Source organism: Panicum virgatum, unplaced genomic scaffold (assembly GCF_016808335.1).
Source record: "Panicum virgatum strain AP13 unplaced genomic scaffold, P.virgatum_v5 scaffold_1427, whole genome shotgun sequence".
Classification (NCBI taxonomy): domain Eukaryota; kingdom Viridiplantae; phylum Streptophyta; class Magnoliopsida; order Poales; family Poaceae; genus Panicum; species Panicum virgatum.
This window is the reverse complement of record NW_024376269.1, coordinates 141,676-163,804: the sequence shown is the minus strand read 5'-3', so window position 1 is coordinate 163,804 and position 22,129 is coordinate 141,676. Positions and strand designations below refer to the sequence as shown.

The 22,129-nt window shown below is 44.1% G+C and overlaps 3 protein-coding genes and 1 non-coding gene across 16 annotated transcripts; 1 reads left to right on the top strand and 3 right to left on the bottom strand.

Moving 5' to 3' along the window:
• Positions 1–2: 2 nt before the first annotated feature.
• Positions 3–2,795, bottom strand: LOC120693978 (proactivator polypeptide-like 1). 13 transcript variants are annotated; one of them, XM_039977161.1, is made up of 7 exons: positions 2,747–2,795; positions 2,574–2,663; positions 2,063–2,176; positions 1,240–1,436; positions 783–980; positions 643–702; positions 3–372 (listed from the first exon to the last, which is right to left on the bottom strand). In XM_039977161.1, the coding sequence occupies exons 3-7, from the start codon at positions 2,139–2,141 to the stop codon at positions 232–234; spliced, it is 675 nt and encodes a 224-aa protein (XP_039833095.1). In that variant the 5' UTR covers positions 2,142–2,176; positions 2,574–2,663; positions 2,747–2,795; the 3' UTR covers positions 3–231. The 13 variants fall into 13 exon arrangements, with proteins under 13 accessions (XP_039833095.1, XP_039833084.1, XP_039833090.1 ...); XM_039977150.1 differs by lacking the exon at positions 2,747–2,795 and having other exon boundaries at positions 783–983; positions 2,063–2,182; positions 2,574–2,710; XM_039977156.1 differs by lacking the exon at positions 2,747–2,795 and having other exon boundaries at positions 2,063–2,182; positions 2,574–2,701.
• Positions 2,796–6,061: 3,266 nt separating this feature from the next.
• On the bottom strand, positions 6,062–6,143 carry TRNAS-UGA. The gene has a single exon. It is a non-coding gene; the product is annotated as a tRNA-Ser (tRNA).
• Positions 6,144–14,308: 8,165 nt separating this feature from the next.
• LOC120693991 (GDSL esterase/lipase At5g03610-like) lies at positions 14,309–14,982 on the bottom strand. The gene is made up of 2 exons (XM_039977181.1): positions 14,595–14,982; positions 14,309–14,511 (listed from the first exon to the last, which is right to left on the bottom strand). Exons 1-2 carry the CDS (start codon positions 14,980–14,982, stop codon positions 14,309–14,311), a joined length of 591 nt encoding a protein of 196 aa, XP_039833115.1.
• Positions 14,983–15,486: 504 nt separating this feature from the next.
• On the top strand, positions 15,487–17,932 carry LOC120693989. Its single transcript, XM_039977180.1, has 5 exons — positions 15,487–16,583; positions 16,656–16,912; positions 16,992–17,655; positions 17,719–17,794; positions 17,905–17,932. Exons 1-5 carry the CDS (start codon positions 15,902–15,904, stop codon positions 17,930–17,932), a joined length of 1,707 nt encoding a protein of 568 aa, XP_039833114.1. The 5' UTR covers positions 15,487–15,901.
• Positions 17,933–22,129: the final 4,197 nt, after the last annotated feature.

Below are 22,129 nucleotides of genomic sequence, written 5' to 3'. Positions count from 1 at the left end.
AGTGATGCTGCACGATCTGCTGTTTCATTTGACTAATGCTGCACGATCTGCACTTTCTGGATGTATATGAAAGTTTACTTAATACAATGTGTTCACGATACAAGATGAAAAGAATGCAGAAACACGAGATACCCATCCTTCATCCATTCATGACCTTATTATGTACAACTCGCCCTAGTTTGTACACACTATTTGCACCATTGCTACATACTTCGCGCGTTCTTTCAACCTTCAAGCATCACTGAGCAACACCCCTTCCAAGACTTTGCTGGCCGGACACGCTTGCAAAAGCGCGCACACATCGTTCTTCTCGAGAAACTTCTCACCATTCACCAGGATGAGAGGAATGTATTGCAGGACCAGTCTCTTGCACTGCAAGCACGAAGGAAATATTAACCCATACCATCCTTGCATCAAAGAGATTTGATTTGGTGCCCACATATGCCTTGGCAGCCAAGCCAAATTTTGGAATGCCTTTGGGCCACCTTAGTACATTTTGGTGGCCAGAGCATGTAAACCAATTTGGTTGCCAGAGCACCTTGGCTACAGGATGGCAACTTTAGGAGCAAACCAAACATTCCCCAGCAAGTTGAACAAGTAGAAAATGGTCCTAATGTTAAACAAGTGTACCAAACAACTTGCCTGCTGGACATGACCTTCAATCTTATTGCACTCCTTAATGAGAATTTGAATGATCTCAAACTACAGACATCAATGGGAAATGTTAGGAGCAGAAAGGCAAACTCAGGGTAGGGGATATACAAATGACACAAAGCAGTTACCTCTGCGTCTGGATCTTTCAGTTTGGACACAATTTCATCAAGCAGGTGACGGCAAAACACACAAGTGCTGTCACTTGTCACACCAGAGAAAAGGGCTATGTCCCTGCACAGGCCATACTGTTTGCAAAACTCTTTTGGATTGATCTCCGTAATCTTGGAAAACAGTATAGTTGCATAAGAGTCCATCAACTCTACACACTGCTAAGATACAAAAGTGTTAATGATAGTCATAATAAATTTATAGAGTAGTGCTTTTTTGGGGAGTATATATTTCCAGCATGGGATTAAAAGGCTTTGTTGATGTTGAATATATTTCCAGCATGGCAGGTGGCAGGTAGTAAGGTAGATAACCAGATGTTTATATGCATGTAAATTCACCAGTATTTTTCTTTTCCACAATGCAGAAACTTTTATTTTCCCTAATTGTAAGAATTAACAAAATGCTGAAAATGATCACCTTCCGTTCCAAGGAGAATGACTGACAACAAGCATCATGAAGGAATTCCCTGATCTTATCTTGTGTTTGCTTCTCACTGAGATAACTGAGAGCTTGAATCGTGAAGTTTCCGCAGGCTGAGCATATTGGGCTACTACTCTTGCGATGGACAGGAATCTTGGTTGAAGAGATTTGTTCCTTGTAGACTGGGCCGTTATCTGAAAAGCAATAAATTGGGTATGATAATTTTCTGGGCAAAAGAATGACCTCTAATAAAGAATGTCACTACTTCAAGTGCTCGGAGCACAAATGATTAGTTGCTGCCTATAACTTGGCCACAATAAGAATGGATTTAACATTTGAGAGGAAAAAGATATGCGGGCTATAAAATTGGAGGTTTTTTTTTCCATGCATTATACTGCGAGTAGAAACCGAACCCTCCTCCGTGGAGGCCAGGCCAAGGTTTGAATAAAAGTGTAGGCTAACAAGGAAGCAGGATTTGTTACAAGTCAAATCTACTACTAGGATGATGGCAAACCATTAGTTTGTGATGAAATTATTATCTTATGTATCTATCTAGGTAATGGAATAAGATATGTGGTCTATAAAATTGGGGTTTTTCCATGCACTATACTGCGAGCAGAAACCGAAACCTCCGTGGAGGCCAGGCCAAGGTTTGAATAAAAGTAGGCTAACAAGGAAGCAGGATTTGTTACAAATCATATCTACTATTAGTACTAGGACGATGCCAAACCATTAGTTTGTGATGAAATTATTATCTTATCTATCTATGTATTGGAATCTCAACTTGAACCGAGTAGTAATTAGGAAAGGAAATTCATACCAGCATCCCTGGCTTGTGCAAGCACCGAGACGACAAGCAGCGAGAGGAGCAAGAGAAAGAGAGGTTCTTTGGATCCCATGGTGTGCGTTTTCCGCTTTCCTTATCACCACCAACCTGCTACTATTGAACAACGATAACAGACATACAGCGCTTCAATCAATATTCCGGTTCATCTGAGATAGATAATGGAGGAACCGAGACGCCGTCCCACCCAAATCCAGCGGAATACACATAGGAAACCAATCCCGACGACAAACCGACTGGGAAACCGATCCACAATCAAGCAAGGGGCAAATCAGTCGGCTGAAGATGAAACAAGAAAACAGATCGAACAAACCCACCCCCAATCGCCAGCGGAATCGCAGATTACAGCAGGCACAAGAGGAAGAGGAGAAAAGGTCACCTCACCTCTCGGAATCAATCAAATCAAACCGAGGAGCAGCGAGGAACGGAATCAAACAAATCGAGGCACAGCAAGGCCGCGCGACCAACTGGCCACAGATCAACTAACCGTGCGGAAGAGGAGGCAGGCCGAGGCCGGTGGAGATATTCGGCTTTCTTGTCGGCTCGTTTGGCTTTGCGTGCCGTGATAATTGGGTCCCTTCAATCAATTCAAGAGTAGTTAGCCAGGAGCAACTCCAGCCTGATCTTATATGCCAATATGTGCCAAGGAAACTAACGGACCAAATGGTCGACTGGAGCGGCCTTTCTCAGAGGATGAGGTACAAACGGCTTGTTCCAAATGAAGCCGTGCAAGTCTCTCGGGGCTGACGGTTTTTTCCAGAAGCATTGGTCTCTGCTGAAGCATTCTGTTTTTGAGGCAGTCCTGGGCTTCCTTAATGGTGGTGTGATGCCTGAGGAGATAAATAAAAATGTTCTGGTTCTTATACCAAAGGTGGCACATCCACAAACACTTACTCAGTTCAGGCCGATTTCTCTGTGTAATGTGTTATATAAGATCTGCTCGAAGGCTTTGGCAAACACACTTCAGCTCGTGATTGATGAGATAATTTCAGAGGAACAGAGTGCCTTTGTACCGGGTAGGCTCATTACAGATAATGTGCTAATTGGCTACGAATGCATTCATTATCTGAGGAACAAAAAAGGTAAATCAGGTGCCTGTGCAGTTAAACTGGACATAGCTAAAGCGTACGACCGGGTTGAGTGGAGATATCTACACACCATCATGGTGGCGCTGGGCTTTCCACATGGATGGTACAACCTAGTGATGAAGTGTGTGTCTTCTGTGTCCTTCTCGGTAAGGGTAAATGGAGTCCTGTCTCCAACATTCAGACCAACGAGGGGGATTCGCCAAGGAGACCCTATCTCCCCCTACCTATTTCTGTTGTGTTCGGAGGGCCTGACTTCTCTACTAAAGGTGAGAGGACCGCAGTACATCTCACGTGGAATCCGGGTCAGTCTACACTCACCGTGGATCTCACACCTCCTTTTTGCTGATGACTGTTTGGTTTTTACTCAAGCAACTAAACGGGGTGCTGAAAGAATTGCAGAGATCCTTGATCTCTATAACCGTGGCTCGGGGCAACTAGTAAACAAGGATAAATCAGCTATCTTTTTCAGTGATAATTGTGATGTTTCGCAGAAAAATGAAGTCCGTGAATCTTTACAAATTGCCACAGAAGCACTGGGAGAGAAATATTTGGGGCTACCAACAGCTGTCGGTCGAGCTGTTAATGGTACTTTTAACTATGTTTCGGATCGGATAAGAAGTTTCGTATCTGGCTGGGGGGGGGATTTCTTGAGCTGTGCAGGCAGGGAGGTTTTGATCAAAGCAAATGCCCAATCAGTGCCTACTTACCCCATGAGTTGCTTCAAGTTGCCTGCCAATGTTTGTCAAAAGATGAGAACTTACATTTCAAACTATTGGTGGGGGAGTTCAGTAGACAATCATAAGATTCATTGGCAGAAATGGTCTAAGTTATCATGTCCAAAGGCTGATGGAGGAATGGGATTTCGGGATTTAACTCTTTTCAACAAGGCTATGCTCGGTAAACAAGGATGGAGACTCATGACTCGTCCTGATTCGCTCTGTGCAAGGGTAATAAAAGGAAAGTAGTACCCGAATGGTGAGTTTTTGACAGCAACCAGGAAGAGGAAATGCTCGGAAACATGGAAAGCGATTTTATTTGGGAGAGAAGCTCTGAAATTAGGCATGATCAAGCGGATTGGACCGGGGGACACAGTTAATATCTGGACAGATAATTGGATTGTGGGGTTGGATTCTTTCAAACCTACAATTAGGTTGGAGTCGGTCTCTGTTGAACGTGTGCAGACCTGTTCAGATCGGGTACTAGGGAGTGGGATGAGCAGCTAGTCCGCTCCTCCTTCATTTATAGAGATGCGCTGGAGATACTAAAGATCAAGCCGGGGGCCAGGATGCTTGAGGACGTGGATGCTTGGGCTTTTGAAAGAACGGGTGTTTATTCTGTTCATTCCTGCTACCAAGCACTGAAAAAGGAACAGGAAACAACAGAATCATATGCAACCGGCAGCGCCGGCTCATTAGATGATGCGCGGTGGTGGAAGAAGCTGTGGGGTTTGAAAATCCCACCAAAAGTTAGGGTGTTTTGGTGGAGGGCAGTACATGGCTACCTTCCTACCAAGGGTGAACTAAAAAGGAGACATGTTTCCAGCGAAGATCATTGCGAAACCTGTGGAGAACCGGGTGAGACTCTGTACCATATTGCATTGCAATGTTCTTATGTGGTGCAATTCTGGAAAGCTGTGAAGGAAATTACTGGATGTAAGTTACCTCCACTTCATCTAGCGACATGGACTAGGGACCTGTTGGCATCTGATATATGTGTGCAAAAGGATGCTGCTCTCATCATTTGTGGAGTTTGGTATCTCTGGACAGGACGGAATGCGCGGCGTCATGGGAGAACACGCTGGAGTCCGGGTGCGGCAGTAAAACATGTGGCTTCCATGGTGGAGGACCTCCTGTGCCTTGAAGTTCCGGCAGTTAAACCTACAAGGGTGCCGGGCCGCTGGGCCAAACCACAGGAGAATTGGATCAAGGTGAACACTGATTCGGCCTTCCATGTATCTTCTGCGACTGGGGCAGGGGGCGTTGTGATCAGAGACTCGGATGGTCGCCTTCTTTCAGCAGCAGCTCGTTTATACTCGCATATCCCTGACACTCTGACTGGGGAAGCATTGGCAGCACGAGATGGCTTGCAGCTAGCTGGAGAGCAAGGACATGCAAATGTTATCCTGGAGGTAGATAACTTGGTGTTGGTAAATCTGCTACGTTCTGAAGACGGCGGTCGCAGCATCATTTCAGGACTCTAGCAGGAGATCCGAGAGCTAGGTAGGGGTTTCAGCAGTTTCAAACTCTTGCATGTAAACAGGGAAGGCAACGTGGCGGCTCATGTATGTGCAAGCTTGCCCACGGAGTCAAATCCTGAGTTCTTTTGGTCAGACTGCTTCCCGACTAGGCTAGAGGAAGCTATCTAGAACGATTGTAACCCCTCTTGATTATTAAAGCTCTTGTGATGTGCTAAAAAAAAAAGCCAAGGTAAGAAATCCTAGTCCCTATCCTATTCACCCTGTTCGCTATGCTGGTGCGGGAGGCTGCTGCTGGAGTGGTGTGAGAGAAAAATACTACTGGCTGACTGGTGGCTGGAGGCTGCTGCTGGAGTGGTGTGAGAGGAAAACACTGTTGGCTGGTGCTGGAGCAGAATAACAGAACATGGTGATTGTATTGGAGGACTATGTTTTTTTAAAAAAAATAGATATGTAGCATTAAAAGATGTCAAAGTTAGATATATTCAAGATCCATATGTTATTGACTCATGTGAGCTCTATATGTCATTGACTTAAAATGTCATCAGCGAGATAACAATGTTCCTTTTTCTTTTGTGAGAGACGGTGCATCTAATCACTAATCTAATCTTAGAAGAAGAAACTAGGGATGCATTAGTGGAGGCGAGATCCACTTCTCCTTTAAAAATACGAATACGAAGAAAAAGGTTAAGCCGTCGACAGCAGGGTTCGAACCTGCGCGGGCGTAGCCCAACAGATTTCAAGTCTGTCTCCTTAACCACTCGGACATATCGACGATTGTGCTTTACAATTTTACTAAGTCTAACTAGTCGTGTGTACTTTGCGGGAAAAACCATACAAATATATCATTGCATTTTGAAGTAAAAATAAATATTGACATATGTTGCTAAATATGACTTTGTAAAATATTCCCTGTTCTATGCTGTGGGTCATCGTCAGCTTGTGCCAGCTATGGCTGCTCATCAGCTTGTTTAATTTGTGGTTCGCTACCATCAATTAATGTAAGAAAGAAGGCTTGTGTTACGGTGGAAAGCAAAGCTATCGATCGATCCTACTCAGTCTCAGCGGCTTGAACCAGTGCCCAACGCCATCCACTTCCAAAACCATAGCCCAGCATAGTCTACCGCTAATAAAAAAATGCACAGCCCGCCCCACTGGGGAGTTTTTGTTTTATAACATGCTCACTCTTTATTAACCACCAGAACGGGGATCGACCAGTTCGCGATCCAACAGAAAACTTACAAACGCTGGGAAGGGATTAGACCAAATGGCCAGCTGACGGCCGGGTCCCTTTGAAACCCAAACTGAGCTAGTTCACGAGCACAACTATTACAAGCTAAGTACGAGGGACATGCATGTGAAAAACTCAACAGAACAAAGTGTGTAGGGACAGAAGCATGCGCAACTCCTTGAAGATCACTCCGCCGGGTGCCTGGTCAATTTCACCCAACTTGATAGCCCCCAACAGGTTTGCAGAATCAGTCTCAATTGCTATACGAGAAATGCCCAACTCCATAGCTGCCAGGCAAGCTTCTCCCCTTGGCAGCAAGCAGTGTGTCGTGCACTGCTTTGAAGCGGCATGCACCGCCAGAGAACCATGACCGTCACAGTCAGATTAGAAAACCCCAAGCACCACTCCTGTCTGTATCCCGAAAATGCTCCATCAACATTGATTTTCAGATAATCAGACAGAGGTGGACACCAATGCTCCTTCAACTCTGTTAGAATAATAGCGCGGAAGTGATAACCCATGAACACACAAACGAGAACGATACCGAGGCACGATGTTTTTTTTTAACGAGGTTCGGCGATGTGCCTACATCCTCGGGGCACGACTACTGGCGCTCCTCCCCATAAACAGCAGCTACACCGGCATCCAGGCACCACCGCGGCCACGCCGCCGCCAACACACCAGCCGCCCAAGTCGTCTCATAGTTACACAGTAGTGCCCTAAGTACGACCCAAACTCTATCCCCTAATCTACCAAATTACAACTCGAGTCCAATTGTAACCAAACCGTACACATATTTATATTTGGCCATGGAGGTACCAACTTCAACTTCTCCGCCACCACGCCCGAAGGAGGTATCACTTTCATCTTCGGATCATGGATCCGCATAACCAATGCAATGGCCATAGAGGCTTTCAAAGCCACCTATCCGAATCATCTGAACCGGAAGCAAATCAATACTACGCATCCGACGACACTACGGGACTTGCCGACAATCTCAGCAAAGTCCAACTTTCCCATCTACTAAAGAAACAAACCTACAGCAATCGGAGAGACACCCAATCATCAAGGACAAGGCAATCAGGTTGTCCTTGAACCTCAGGTTTAGGTGATGACAACAATTTGGCGCCCTTGGACATTCAAACCACAACCGTATTTGAGAACAACTACTTCAAGAATCTTGTTTGCAAAAGAAGGGGCTTTGTCACACCCTGAAATTTTTGGATTTCAGGATGTGATTAAAATTAAAAATAAAACAACAATTTTCTCATAATTTTAAAATTTTCACAACATTTATTTTTCTTCACATGGAATTTAGTAAAAATAAATAATAATTGGTTGTTTTTCTAAATCTAAATGAGGTTGTTTGTTTGCATCCATGCAGCTTTGCATTGTTTTATTGCTTGTGGTTTGATTCGAATTTAAATTTATGGAGTTTAAATTCAAATCGAATTTGTTGAATCTTTTTGAAAAAAAATAGGAAAAACCTTTTCGGCCCAAATTAGCAGTCCGGCCCGTTTCTTTCCTTGGCGCGCAAGCCAAGAACTCTTGACCACCCCTATATAAACACCACTCCTCCCCCTCCTAATCCCCTGCTTATTTTCTTTGCGCCATACACGCCGCTTTTCCCTGTGCGCCATGCATATGCCTGTGCTCTGCCCCTTTGCCTGCCTGTACACGCCCTGCGCTGCTGCCGTGCGTGCTCCTCCCTGCCGTGCAGGAGCCTGCCGCCCAGAACCAGCTGCCCCCCTGATTCCCTGCCTCCTGCATGCTGTGCTGCGCCGCCTGCTCTCCTGTGCTGTACTGCCACCCCTGCTCTTGTTTTGCTCTGCCCACGTTCTGCACTTGCGTTCTTCTGGTCACAAAGGACAGCAACACGTCACCCCCTGCATGCATGTGCGTTTCATCTGCCTCCAAGACCGGACAGAGCCATCGCCTCTCCTTTCGATTTCGATTTCGATTCCGGTCATACATATAGTTATGCATTCGGTTTTGTCCTTAAAACCGGGTGTGACAGAAGTGGTATCAGAGCTGTATCGACTGTAGGACGTAAGCCTAGATAGCAATGGCCGTGTTCTTAGGTTTCTTTTGATATCAAATCTATTCCTGCTTGCTCTTTGACCCCCTCCATTGAATATTCTCACTCCTTAGCTTTTTCTTCTCTCAATCCGCTTTGATAACTCACCTTTCTCATCTGACCCCTCCTCATTTGCATCTTATTATTTCACAAATGTTAGACCCTCAATTCTGGTCGGTCTAATTTCTTCTTCTGGATCACTCCTTGATTTTAATTCCTCTTTGTTGTATGATTATACAAATTCCATCCTTGAATTTCTTTTAACTTATCCTTCTTGAGCCTTTTTTTAATTTGTTTACAATGTGCTCAGTTTTCACATTATGCCTCTTCTTTCCAAAATAATAATAATAACAATATAGCTCTGGAATCATCCCTTGATTTTTGATTCCAAAGTATCTTTCCTGATTCAAGAAAATTAGATGATCCGTGCCATGTATACTAATGCCTGTCCAAGTTATCGGAAGAATGGAGCTGCTAAGTTGATCATGAGGAGTCAAGTCGAAGCAATTGGAAATTATACCACTTGCCCATATTCCTACTCAAGTTGGATAAAGGATCCAGAGCAGCACCACAAGATTAAGCCTGAGCAAGGTTATGACACTCGCACTACTACTGCAATCACGATGGTGAAGTTAACACTAGACAAGCTAAAGGATACACGAGTCATCTATGACGAAGCTGGAAGATATAATCAAGCTTAGGAGTACCCCTTCTAACTCTATTAACAACGTTTAGCATCGTTTTGACTATGTTGACTGGTGGAATTCAGTGTTTGCATGATGATGTTGTCTTTATGACCTTGTTTGATTCGCTTCTTTGTAATGATTGTTGGTGTATTGTAGGTCTTCTACCTACAATGACATCGGTTGCCTAGATGGGTTCTTATGTACCTCCCACCTCCTTGTTATCTTCTCCTCCCACCTTCTTGTTATCTTCTATCTTTCTACCTAATCCTTTAAAGGATATCAAGAAAGAAGTTCATGGCAACACTGACAGCAATAGTAGAAGCCTTCAAGCGTCTACAATGATCGACAAATGAAAGAAGCTGCAGACAAGAATGCACTCTTTTCCCTTTCTATTACCCCCATGTCTTTCCCCCCTCCACCTTGATTTATTTAAGTTGCGACCACCAAGAGTTGGTGAAAAGGAGGATGATGATCAACCCAAGAACCGAAGCTCCAATAGCCATACACTCGGTCAGACGTCATCAGTTGATCCCCTTGCCAAGATGGATGATCAGGATACCTCTGCCAAATGAGAATGCCGTCAGTCTCCAATTCTCATGCCACCACGAGTCGCCAAAATACTAAACCAAGAAAATCATGTTTCTACAACGCAGTGGCTGCCTGAGGATGTATGAAAAGATCTGAACTTTATGGTTGGCTTATCTTTGTCACTTTACTTGAATGTTATGAGATGTGTTTGTGGACTTGAGAAGTGATACCATATACTCAAGCCAGAAGAAGCAACTAAGCTCTATTCAAATCACTTTATCAAGGTACGAAGGATGTTCTTCGAAAGATGTGTCAACAAAGCTGTGGAAAGAATGGAAGTTAAATGAGGAATTAGATTGAGTATCCGCGAAGTGTTTTGTGTGAGTTATCAGGAATTAAGAAGAATACATTGCAAGAAGAAATAATTGAGAAGAAAGTTAATGTGTGTCGGATGCTACCCACCTAAACCTTTGTCTCTTGCTTGCTTTGTGAATCTCGGGACGAGATTCCTTTTAAGGGGGTAGTTCTGTCACACCCTGAAATTTTTGGATTTCAGGATGTGATTAAAATTAAAAATAAAACAACAATTTTCTCATAATTTTAAAATTTTCACAACATTTATTTTTCTTCACATGGAATTTAGTAAAAATAAATAATAATTGGTTGTTTTTCTAAATCTAAATGAGGTTGTTTGTTTGCATCCATGCAGCTTTGCATTGTTTTATTGCTTGTGGTTTGATTCGAATTTAAATTTATGGAGTTTAAATTCAAATCGAATTTGTTGAATCTTTTTGAAAAAAAAAATAGGAAAAATCTTTTCGGCCCAAATTAGCAGTCCGGCTCGTTTCTTTCCTTGGCGCGCAAGCCAAGAACTCTTGACCACCCCTATATAAACACCACTCCTCCCCCTCCTAATCCCCTGCTTATTTTCTTTGCGCCATGCATCTGCAACGCCGCCGGCCTCCCTCCCTTTTCCTTCCTGCGCCCTCCTGCATGCGCCGCTTTTCCCTGTGCGCCATGCATATGCCTGTGCTCTGCCCCTTTGCCTGCCTGTACACGCCCTGCGCTGCTGCCGTGCGTGCTCCTCCCTGCCATGCAGGAGCCTGCCGCCCAGAACCAGCTGCCCCCCTGATTCCCTGCCTCCTGCATGCTGTGCTGCGCCGCCTGCTCTCCTGTGCTGTACTGCCACCCCTGCTCTTGTTTTGCTCTGCCCACGTTCTGCACTTGCGTTCTTCTGGTCACAAAGGACAGCAACACGTCACCCCCTGCATGCATGTGCGTTTCATCTACCTCCAAGACCGGACAGAGCCATCGCCTCTCCTTTCGATTTCGATTTCGATTCCGATTCCGGTCGCCGCGATGCACCTCCGCCATGGTTAAGCGGTAAAACGGTTTCCCCTCGATCTCATCGTTTTAGATCCGATTTGACCCATTCTTGTTACGTTAGTTTTGTTTTAACGTAAACTATCGTTTAGTAGCACTTTTATATCGTAGTTCTTGTTTTAAAATTAAACATAGAATTAATTTGATTAATTATCTCTTATCTAGTATTTTCAATTAAAACCCAATTAAGTTTTTACTTCGGTTTTGATAATTGGTGTTAACTTGATTAATATGAACTCAAATATGTTTGTAATATAATTTATTAGTTTTACACGAACCATATAAAGTTGTGCATTTAGATGTTTTCACATGTTTCATTCAAAATAATTGTTTAATTAGTAAATTGTACATTGAATAAAATTGGACTAAGTTCTATTTCGCTTTGCAAATGAAAACATAATATGAGTTACTTAGAACCAAAGATATTTTCTTTTAAAATATATTTTGCATATGGTTTCTAATTAAAATAAATGAAGTTAATAGTTCTTTTGTTCAATAATAATACAAATCATCTGATAGCTGTTTCTTTTCAATCGTAGCTTCGTTTTCCGTGTTTCTTGCGCTATCGTAACCGTAGCAGCGAGCCCTATCCTTTAGCACGTTCTTTTAAATCTTTTCTTTGTTTTGGTGTATTGTTCTTAGTTGTATCTTTTGTTCGTTGCTTTGTATGTTTGCTCGTTGATTGCTCCGAGTAGAAGGATCGTCGTTTGAAGATTGAAGATCAAGAGTTCCAAGTGAGCAAAAGCTGAAGAGCAGTAAGAGTAGCTTTTCGTTGGAGAAAGGCAAGTGACCCTAACCATCTTTCTGTCTATGCTTATTTACAAGAGTATTATGATGATTTAATTGGAACATGGAGAACCACCCAAGAAAACAGTACAACCACAATACTATATGGCTCTGGTCTTGGCTGATTAATTAGAGACTCTAGCTTGTGACAATCCTACCGAAAGGGCAAGAGGGGATGCATCGACGGGGTATAGCTCGGTCCTCTTGGGGCAATTGGTATTGTTTAATGGTCCTTTGGCAAGGTACCACCTCATTAGGACAGTGTTATGACCGCTTTGACTTGAAACCTTAGCGGATTGTCATAGGTTAGGGAATCTTTGTAAAGGCCTCGTAGCGTCCCTATGCAATCACACCTCGGAAGTGTGGTATTGTGCCTAGCTAGCACATTGCGTGGTTGGGTTCAAAGTTCTTCGGAACTCTTACGCGAATTGTGGTGAAAGTGTACAACCTCTGCAGAGTTAAAACTAACCGGTTAGCCGTGCTCACGGTCAAGAGCGGTTTGGACCCTCACATGATTAATAAACTTAAAGATGGAATTAAATCATTTTCTGGTTATTTCTCATGGCCTTGCTGAGTACCAACCATAAGTGTACTCACCCTTGCTTACTGCTGCTCAGAAGGAGAAAGTTGTGGTGAAGTCTTTTGAAGATGTTGCTGAGTTTTAGGCGTGCGCAACCCCCAGTCGATTGCCTGTGAAGTTTGGAGCCTTCGTTTCCAGGATAAGCTGTATAACTCTGATAGTCTTTTATTTGTTTTAGTTTTCTTTTCGTGATATTGTTACTGATTATTCACTTATGATGTCTCTATATGTATGAAACTTGATCCTGACATACATATAGTTATGCATTCGGTTTTGTCCTTAAAACCGGGTGTGACAGTCTTCTACACTCTGGCCAGGAGCTCTTCAGCGGTGGATCCACCGATGCTCAAGTCCAATATTAATTCCTGCCAAACAGGAAGGAGATCTCACGCCAAAGTAAGGAGGACACACAACTCTCAAAAAACAAATGGTTAATGGATTCTGGTTCAGTACAAAAGAGACAAGATTTATCAAGTCCAATCATATATACGTTAGTATATATCCAGAACCCATATTTCGCTGATTTTGTGACCGGCATGATGGGTGACATCTCGCTGCTAACAGGCTCCAACGGGGAGATCAGGAAGAAGTGCAGAAAGGATTAATAACCAATTAAGAGGCAGTGCACTTGGACACTAATATGTTGAGCCACTTCATTAATAATAATATTATCTTGCAAAAGTTTGTAACCTCTTAACTTTATTAGATCGTCAAGAAATTGTGAAATCATTTGTATAGGTGCTGTGCTGTACTACCAATGCAATGTGTTGAGAACTTGAGACATACATGATGTCTGTTCGTTTAAATAATGTTCAATCTACTATATATTTTTGTGCTCTATGTTATTTAATTGTTTTCCACTTCAATATATTTAATATGAGAAAAATAAAATGAATGTTTAGAATAAATACTCTAGGGATTGTGTGTGCATCTTATTTTTTTGAGATTACATAGTACAACGTAGACACTCACAACGCACGCATACTCACACCCCTATGAACACACGTACGCAAATCCTTATGTTTATATAATCTCTGAAGGCCGGCCGGTAGGCATTTGCATATATACCCAAGAGTGATGACCTCCTTGTCAAACATTTGACCAGTCAGCGCCTTACTACCCCTTTCGGCCAATCTATCTGAACATCTCCCTATATATTATAGTTGCCTCTGACATAATATACGATTGGTTATATTCTTTTAATTTGTGGCATGCATGCATGGGTTTATCGTCTGTGATGATAGGCGTGTAGTCCGCATGTATATTATATATGATGCTTACATGGTGAACTATAAAATGTATGTACTTATGATAGGGTGGCTTTATTATTATGATCATTGCAAGAGATCAATGGACTATTGAGAATTATTATTCGCAAGCTTAAAGGTGATCATGCATCATCAAGCACGCAGGCTGATAATAATAATAATAATAATATAATCCCCACAATTAATTAATCTGATGCATGATGATATATATATGGTCTGTGATACAATCATATCGAAGCTGGCATGCCCAGATTGAAGAACAAAATAGCTAACTTAACTAATCCAAATGAAACCTAGCTACTATCTATCTCGAAAGGACACGAACTGTACTTGCTAGCTAATAATTATAATAATAATAATAGTAGGAAGGTAACTAATATATATAATCCCTAGCTAGCTAGCTAGCTAGAGATGGCCAAGAAATCCTGGATGGGTCCTCGCAGCTGATCCATGACGGCCTCCCATCCGGCCTGCGTCGGGTGCATGTAATCCCAGTAAAAGTAGCTGTCCGGGTTGGCGCACAAGCTGTACTGAGCTCTGCCGCTGCCGTCCTCCTGTCCACAATACCCATTGGGGTCCGAGGTATCACAGCACGGCGTCGAGCCTACGTACGTAGGACGCACAGATCGTTGAGATGCAATAATGGATCGAAAAATTTAAATTAAATTAATTAAGACGAACAAATACCGGATTTGGATCGGGCGACGCTGTCGAAGGTGCTGTAGAGGTCGAGTAGCAGGACGTCCTCAAATCCAGACAGCTTCTGTGCGAGGAGCATGTTGTGCGTGTTGGCGATGTTGTTGCCGCTGCTGTCACACCGAGCGTAGCTGCTGAGCCTGGAGCGCCACGGCGTGCAGCCGAGAGGCGGCAGCGAGTTCACCAGGACCTTGGAGACACCAAGGTCCTGCAACCGCTTCACGGCGTCCACGATTCCATCCGTCACGTCCCTGATGTAGGCGTTCATCTGCTCGGAGCTGGTGGTGTCGCTGACGTGCGAGTAGTCGTGGCCGTTGGAGACGGAGACGAGCGCGACGGAGTAATCGTCGTCCAGGTCCACGTCCCGGCGGTTCACCATCCTTGTCAACTGGTCGATCTGGGTGCCCAGGGCATGGAAAAAAATTTCGACCGGTAAATCCGGTTTACCGGAAAATTTACCGTTACCGGTAGTGTCCGAGAAATGGATTTCGGTGATATTTCGCATTTACCGTTTTCAAATTTGAAAATTTCAAAAAAATTATATAAAATAGGGTAAAAATCTGATAAAAAACTAGACATTTTTATGAGCATTTTGGACTAATATTTTTTGTTGAAATGTAACCTCATATGTTGTGTAAAAAAAAAAGAAAATGAGCTTTTACTGTTGAACGACTCACCTTATCCATTCGCACGCCCCGAGCAGCCGTCCACCCTCCCCATTTCTCCTCCTCCAGTCCTCCGACACCCGAGCTGCTCCCTCCTTGGCTCCCGGCGATTTCCGACCGGATCCCACCGGTTTCCGCGCTCGTGGAGGCGGTTTCCGACCGGCAAGAAGAGGTTTCCGGGCGGGCGCTGGCGCCGGTGCCGCTGCCGGCCGCTCCCGTCATTTCCCGAGCGGAAATCGGGGTGTTTCGGCCGGATTTCGTCGCCGGTCGCGCGTAGCTTCCGCTTGCTCCGGGTTTTGCGGTTTTCGGAAGTTCCGGCCGGTAAATCTTTGATTCCGACCGGTTTTTCTCCCTACCGACCGGATCCGGCTGCTGTGGGTAAGGTTTTTTTTGTTTGAATTTTTTTATGGTAGCAAGTAGTGTAATATAAGTATTAGTAGAAGTATACAATGTTTTTATGGATTAGAAAACGAGAATGTGCATGTATTTGTTATTCATGTTTTGTTATGTATGTGTATGAGTACAAATGTGAAAATTAATATGCATGTGTTATGACAAATTGAGAATGTGCATGTTTTTTTGGTATGTGAATATGCATGTGCATGTGTATGAATGTTGCACCGTTGCAGGTAAATGGTTGACCCTGTTTGGGAGCATGGAGAAAAAAGGGGATCGGGTTTCAAGTGCAAGTATTGTGGCACATCAAAGAGCGGTGGAGGGGCAACACGGTTCAAGGACCACTTGGCACATAGAGGTCATGATGTTATTGATTGCCCTTCGGTTCCCCCCGCGGTGAAGAACTTTTTCATTAGTGAGTTGGACAAGATAAAGGCGAAGAAGTATGAAAGACAGCAAGATAGACGTAGGAGAGATGCTGCAGCTCGAAGTACTCAATATGTTGACTTTGAAGGTGAGGAAGAAGAAGAAGAAGAGCAGGATGATGAGTTGCAGCAAGCTTTGAGACATTCACGGGAAGAGTATGAGTTTAGGCAAAGGGCTGGTCCAAGGTATGAGAGGGGTGGTGGTTCTGGATCAGGCCAGGCACGGGATCCAGGTGGTGGCTCTAGACCAATTGGGAGGATGTTTTCTAGGAGTCGGTCACATATCCCCGAGCGGGCAAGGGACTATAACCTTGCTACTGCTTCCGGACCGAGGCAGCAGAGGATTGATACGGGGCCTTGGACGTCTAAGGGGAGGACTGCGAGAGAGTTGCTGGGTAGGGCGTGGTCAAAGGCTTGCCACTCCGTTGGTATTCCTGGACGGAAGGTAGATGACCCTTACTTTAGGGCGGCCATCATAGAGACACAGAAACAAGGTAAATAATCATTTATTATTGCATGCCAATTTGTATTGTACATCCCGGATCATATGTGATTATTGCATGCAGGTACTGGGGTCACGATCCCAACTGGGAGGGACATTGATGGAAAATATCTTTCAGAGAACGTGGAGGAGATAAAGAAGGAGATCAACAAGTGGAAGCAAGAGTTCCCTGAGTATGGTGCCACTATCATATGTGATTCATGGACCGGTATTTCTCGCAATAGCGTAATCAACTTCTTGGTATATTGCAATGGAATGATGTACTTCTGGAAGTCTATTGATGTAACTGGAAAAATACAAGATCATCATCTCATACTTAAGGTAATCATTTGTATTTTTCTAATGGATCATGACATTTGTAAGAATTTGTAGTTTTCTAATGGATTCCAACAACTTGCAGGAGATAACAATTGTTCTGAACGATATAGGGCCAGAAGATGTGATTCAGATAGTCACTGATAATGGCAGCAACTTTAAGAAGGCTTGCAAGCTGTTGGCAGAGGAGTACCCTCACATTGTGTGGCAGCCATGTCTTGCCCACACGATCAACCTCATTCTTAAAGATATTGGAAAGTGGGATGATCACAAGGCCATGATTCAGAGTGCCCAATATATTTGTCAATGGTTATACAATTCTAATAGTGTGCACTCCATGTTTAAGAGTGCCACTGGTGGGGAGCTAGTTAAATGGAATGCAACAAGATTTGGCACTAACTATATGTTTCTGGAGAGTTTTATGAAGAAGAAAGATCAATTTATGATATGGATGATGTCAACTGAATATAGATCATCACGCCACTACAAGACTGAAGCAGGCAAGTATGCATTCGAATGCATGACCTCTGTTCAATGGTGGGCAAACATGCAGTATGTTATTAATGATGTGGAGCCTCTCTATTCTTTTTTGCGATTTGCTGATCAAGACAAGACTCCAACTTTGGGTGAAGTTCTTATGGAGTACGGCAGCCTCAAGCGTACATATCATACCCGGTTCCATTCAGATATGGCAAGGTGTGACAGGATCATGGAAATTGTTGACAGAAGGTTGGCTAGTGTGTTCGAAGGTACGTATGCGCACACTGCTTGTGCCGTACACCCATATGCTTGTTATGCGTTTGGAATATCAGAAAATGTCTTTGGAGACCTTCGGAAAGGGCTGGAGAAACTTTTTGACATCGACAGAGCAGCACGTGCACTACAAGAGTATGAGCTCTTTCGTCGAAAACTTGGAGAATTCTCATCTGACCTTGCTGCGAGGATGGCAAAAGATAGAGGCACTTCTCCAGCTAGTTGGTGGGCTATGTTTGGTTCAGAAACACCACATCTTCAGATAGCAGCTAAGCGACTACTCTCTCAATGCGCATCATCAAGTGGATGTGAAAGGAATTGGAGTTCCTTTGCCTTTATTCACACAAAGCTTCGCAACAGGTTAAGCAGCATGAAGCTCCATAATTTGGTATATGTGCACTACAACCTTCGGCTTCGTATTCACAGCGTGCAACAGCTACAGTTGAGGCAAGTGATTTCGATCCTGCTACTAGCTTCATGGATCTCTCATTGTATCGGCAGACCAGGCCAATTGAAGAATGGATGCAGCATGGTAGATCAAATAGAGCACCAACCTTAGATGAAGATTCTGATTTTGCCGACCCTCCTGTGCCTGCTCAGATCTTGACTGACCTCGCACGTAGGGTGGGTGAGCCAGTAAATGTTGATGATTGGGCCAGAGAGAATATTGGTGACACCCACCTAGGGAAAAGAAAGACCAAAATTCCTCCAAATCAGTCTAAACGAAAAAAACAAAGAAAGGGTGACGTTGAGGAGGAAAGCATTGGCACTGACGATACCACACCAGAGCCTAGTGATGATGGACATGGTGGTAGTGGTGGTGATGATGATGACGACGACGACGATGACGATGATGGTGATGGCAATGAGGGTGGTGATGACAATGACGATGATGATGGGGATGATCGTGGTGGTGCTTCTACTAGTGGTGCTCCAACTGGTGCTATGAGATTTACGGGAGAGACTGCCTTCACTCATGCCACACAAGATCAAGATCATGGAGCACCCAGCTCTCAACGTCGCACAAGAAGCAATACTCGTCCATTAGGCCCGTACGACGGTGAGGATGATGGTAGCTCTACCTCTGTCAGTTCCACCTACAGCTACCCGTCGGCACCCTCCTTTGTGTGGCCACCACAACCACATCCGATGGCTGTCCCTCCGCGTCCTCTATATGGATATCCCCATATGTACTATCAAGGATATCTCCCATATGGAAATCCTCACATGTACTATCAGGAATATCCCCCAGAGCAAGATCCCTCCGAATGAGTACCTAAATATGTAGGTAACACATCTTATTTTCTCACTTGCATTCATTTCTTTTACATCTTCTCACCCATTTTATTTATTCCTTTTTATAGGATTCGACGTTACAATGGGAGTCATCAACAATTTCCGGTCGGTCGTAAGGTTTTCCTATGGGAAAACACCGAAATAAAAATTTTAGAGTATATTATGTGTTAACTATTTGAGACTTGTATTATTTGAACCTATATTTTATTTGAACCTATAAATTGTGTTAACAAGTTGAACCTATATTTTATTGCATTTGGATTGTGGTTTGTATTGATATACATATGTTTTACGTCAATTCTATTAATATTTGCTTTGTAAGAAAATCATTATGCATATTGAACTATTATATATAAGAATTAGATATAATTCTCTGAAAATATTACACTTCTCTTAACACAATTTGTTGTTTTCTACCGTGGTCAACATTTTTCGGTAATTATGCAGCCTATTCCACCGAAATTACAACGGAAACCGGTCGAAAAATACGAAATTCGGTGGTTTCAAATTTGAATTGGTTTACCGACCGGTAAATCCGGTAAACCGCCGGTTTTCGGTATTTTTCCGTTACCGGTGCGGTCCGGTAAATGACTTACCGCCGGTAAGTTTATCCTTGGCCCAGGGCCGTCTCCTCCTGTGGGCCGTTCAACACGCCGGAGAAGGGTAGGGCGAAGTTGACGCCGTCCGGCCCATCCTCGCCCGGACTGTAGGGAGGAGGGGACTCATCATTGTTCCCAAGCATCCTCGCTGCATTGCATTGCATGCAAATTTAAATAAAATTAATTAAACCAATGCATTATTGCGTGCATGCGATCAACAAAAGCTACTGCTACTACTTTATTCATCAATCCATTCAGCAAAAAGCTGGTACTACATCATAGTCATGCATGCATGCAGTTAACTTGCAGATGGCCAGACGATCCATCTAGTTCTAGGCTAGCTAGCTAGCTCATCAGATCGATCGACCATCGACGATTGATATGCAGAGATACAGCAGTATATATACACACACGTACGTACGTACCGAGGAAATCTGATTGCACCAGGCCGTCGGAAAGGCGGCCGGTTGCTCTGTTGCGGTGAGCTGAGTCAGAGCTGCCGTAGGGTAGTACCACCCACGCGATGCCCTGCTCTTTGCTGATGATCTCATCAGACGGTTGCCGGCGTCGGCGAACGAGTCGCCGAAGACCAACAGCATGTAGTCCTTGCGACGCTCGCGGTGGCGACGGGCCTCCACGTGATGAGCGCCATTGAGAAGCAGCAGGAGGAGGAAGCAGCAGGCGGCCGTCAACACAAGCTTCGTCGACATCGTCGTCACAAGATCGCCAGACGAAGCTTATTTGTCAATGCCGCCGCGCCCACGGCGATCGACCTCTGATCTGTCGTCGTTGCCTTGCGTGCTCTCAACCTAAGGCGTCCAGGGCTGAATTTATAGCACCGGAGGAGGAGGAATTTGCAAACGCGAGGATGCATGAGAACGGCCGGGCAAGCAAAAGTTTCTTTTCTATCTCTACGTAGTACGATCGATCGACTTATTAATGATAGAGTCCCTGCAACTTTTTTCTTAAAAAAATAAAGCACCGGTTATATAGATTCCAGAGTTACCATGACAAATAAATCTTCTTTCGCGCGCATTATTAATTGTTGTTTCATGCATGCGTCCTTCCTTATTCAATTCAAATGCAACCCGGCCGGCCTCTATCTCCAACTAAGCAGGGCATGCAGTTGGACGTCAATACGTGTCGTGCATGTACTAACAAGCAAACTACTCTCTACTACTCCACGCTGAGGTTTTTATTATAGAGAATTGCTATTTATCTGTCAACAGTTTTTTTCCAAAAGAATCGGTCGAATTTCTGGGCATAGGATCATGCTTTAAGATTTGTGCTGTGTATTTTGCTGCTCTCAAACCTATCTTGGCGCAGAGTTCTCATTGGCAACAAGTTCGCGATGGGGAACAATCTTGCCTCATGTCTAGCAACAGTGGTACTAATCCAAGAGATAGATGATTTCAAATGGAACTGAGACCAGACATGTGTTTTATAGTAAAATCACATTATCTGGGACTAATTCATCAAGATATTCCTAACCTAAAGAAGAGAATTTGGAAACTGCAAACCCCACTCGAGATAATTTTTTTTTTTGATATCTTAGGCGAGGTGTGAAAGGACCTTAAGATGCCTAGAAGGGGGTGAATAGGCAATCTGCAACTCAAAAAACACTTAAAAAATCTGTCAGTTACAGAGTTAGCCCGGAGACTCCGGGTATAAGCCCGGAAACTCCGGGTTTTGGGTCCGGAGTATCCGGAGCTCTTTCACAGAGACTCCCGGTATGAAACTACTGAATGTAAACAGCTAGAATCTGAGCAAGAAAAGTAGATCGAGCAAAAATACAAGTACCAGGAGTTCCTAGAGATGAAGTTCCACAGGTTAGTTCTCACTAGAAACTCGTATACTAGTAGATCGAGCCTAAACCCTAGAAACAAGGTCTCACAAGCAAATAACAATGAATTCTAGTAAAATAGCACAAAAGAGACAAAGATTTGTTTCTCGAAGTTCACACCGAAGATGCACCGTGCGTGGCATGCCACCGGAGTCGGGCCCCTGCCGCCCTACGCGAGCCACCAGCGCGGCGTGGTCTGCGCGCGTGCGCCCCGGGGCAACGAGCGCCGGGTGTCCGGGCGCTAGCCGTTGGGGGCGAGATGGCCGGGCGGCGGCGAGGCACAAGGCGGCGCCCGGCGGGGGAGACGGTGGACGGGCGGGCTAGGGCAGACGGCGAGGCGCTGGGGGAATCAGCAGGGAGGGAAAGGGAAGGCATGGAGAGGGTAGCCGGGCCTAGATGACATATATTTTGGGCCGTGTGGGCCGGAGGTAGGGGATGGTAGGTGAGCAGCTGATAATGTTTGGACCATAATGGGATCATAGGAGCCTGTTTTGTTGTGTTATTTTCGCCTTTTTTGAACCATATACATGGGGTATGCTACACATAGAATTTTGTTTAAAAAAAATGGGTATTCAGTTGAATACCTTTGAATTCAATGGGCCCGCCCCTACATATCTGTAAGTCACTGCTTTTTTGGGTGATTTACATTTTGCTATATGTAAGTCACTAGCCTGTCCATCCAAATATCCATGGAATAATTATTCAAAATTTGAATACTAGTTTTGGCAGTGA

Coding starts and splice junctions, on each gene's coding strand:
- LOC120693991 (XM_039977181.1), bottom strand. CDS start 14,982: ATGGTGAACCGCCGGGACGTGGACCTGGACGACGATTACTCCGTCGCG. Junction 14,512..14,594: donor CGTCGCCCGATCCAAATCCG/GTATTTGTTCGT, acceptor CTACGTACGTAG/GCTCGACGCCGTGCTGTGAT.
- LOC120693989 (XM_039977180.1), top strand. CDS start 15,902: ATGGTTGACCCTGTTTGGGAGCATGGAGAAAAAAGGGGATCGGGTTTC. Junction 16,584..16,655: donor CATAGAGACACAGAAACAAG/GTAAATAATCAT, acceptor TATTGCATGCAG/GTACTGGGGTCACGATCCCA. Junction 17,795..17,904: donor GCAGCACGTGCACTACAAGA/GTATGAGCTCTT, acceptor TGTTTGGTTCAG/AAACACCACATCTTCAGATA.
- LOC120693978 (XM_039977150.1), bottom strand. CDS start 2,141: ATGGGATCCAAAGAACCTCTCTTTCTCTTGCTCCTCTCGCTGCTTGTC. Junction 1,437..2,062: donor TGCACAAGCCAGGGATGCTG/GTATGAATTTCC, acceptor ATTGCTTTTCAG/ATAACGGCCCAGTCTACAAG. Junction 984..1,239: donor CATTCTCCTTGGAACGGAAG/GTGATCATTTTC, acceptor TTTGTATCTTAG/CAGTGTGTAGAGTTGATGGA.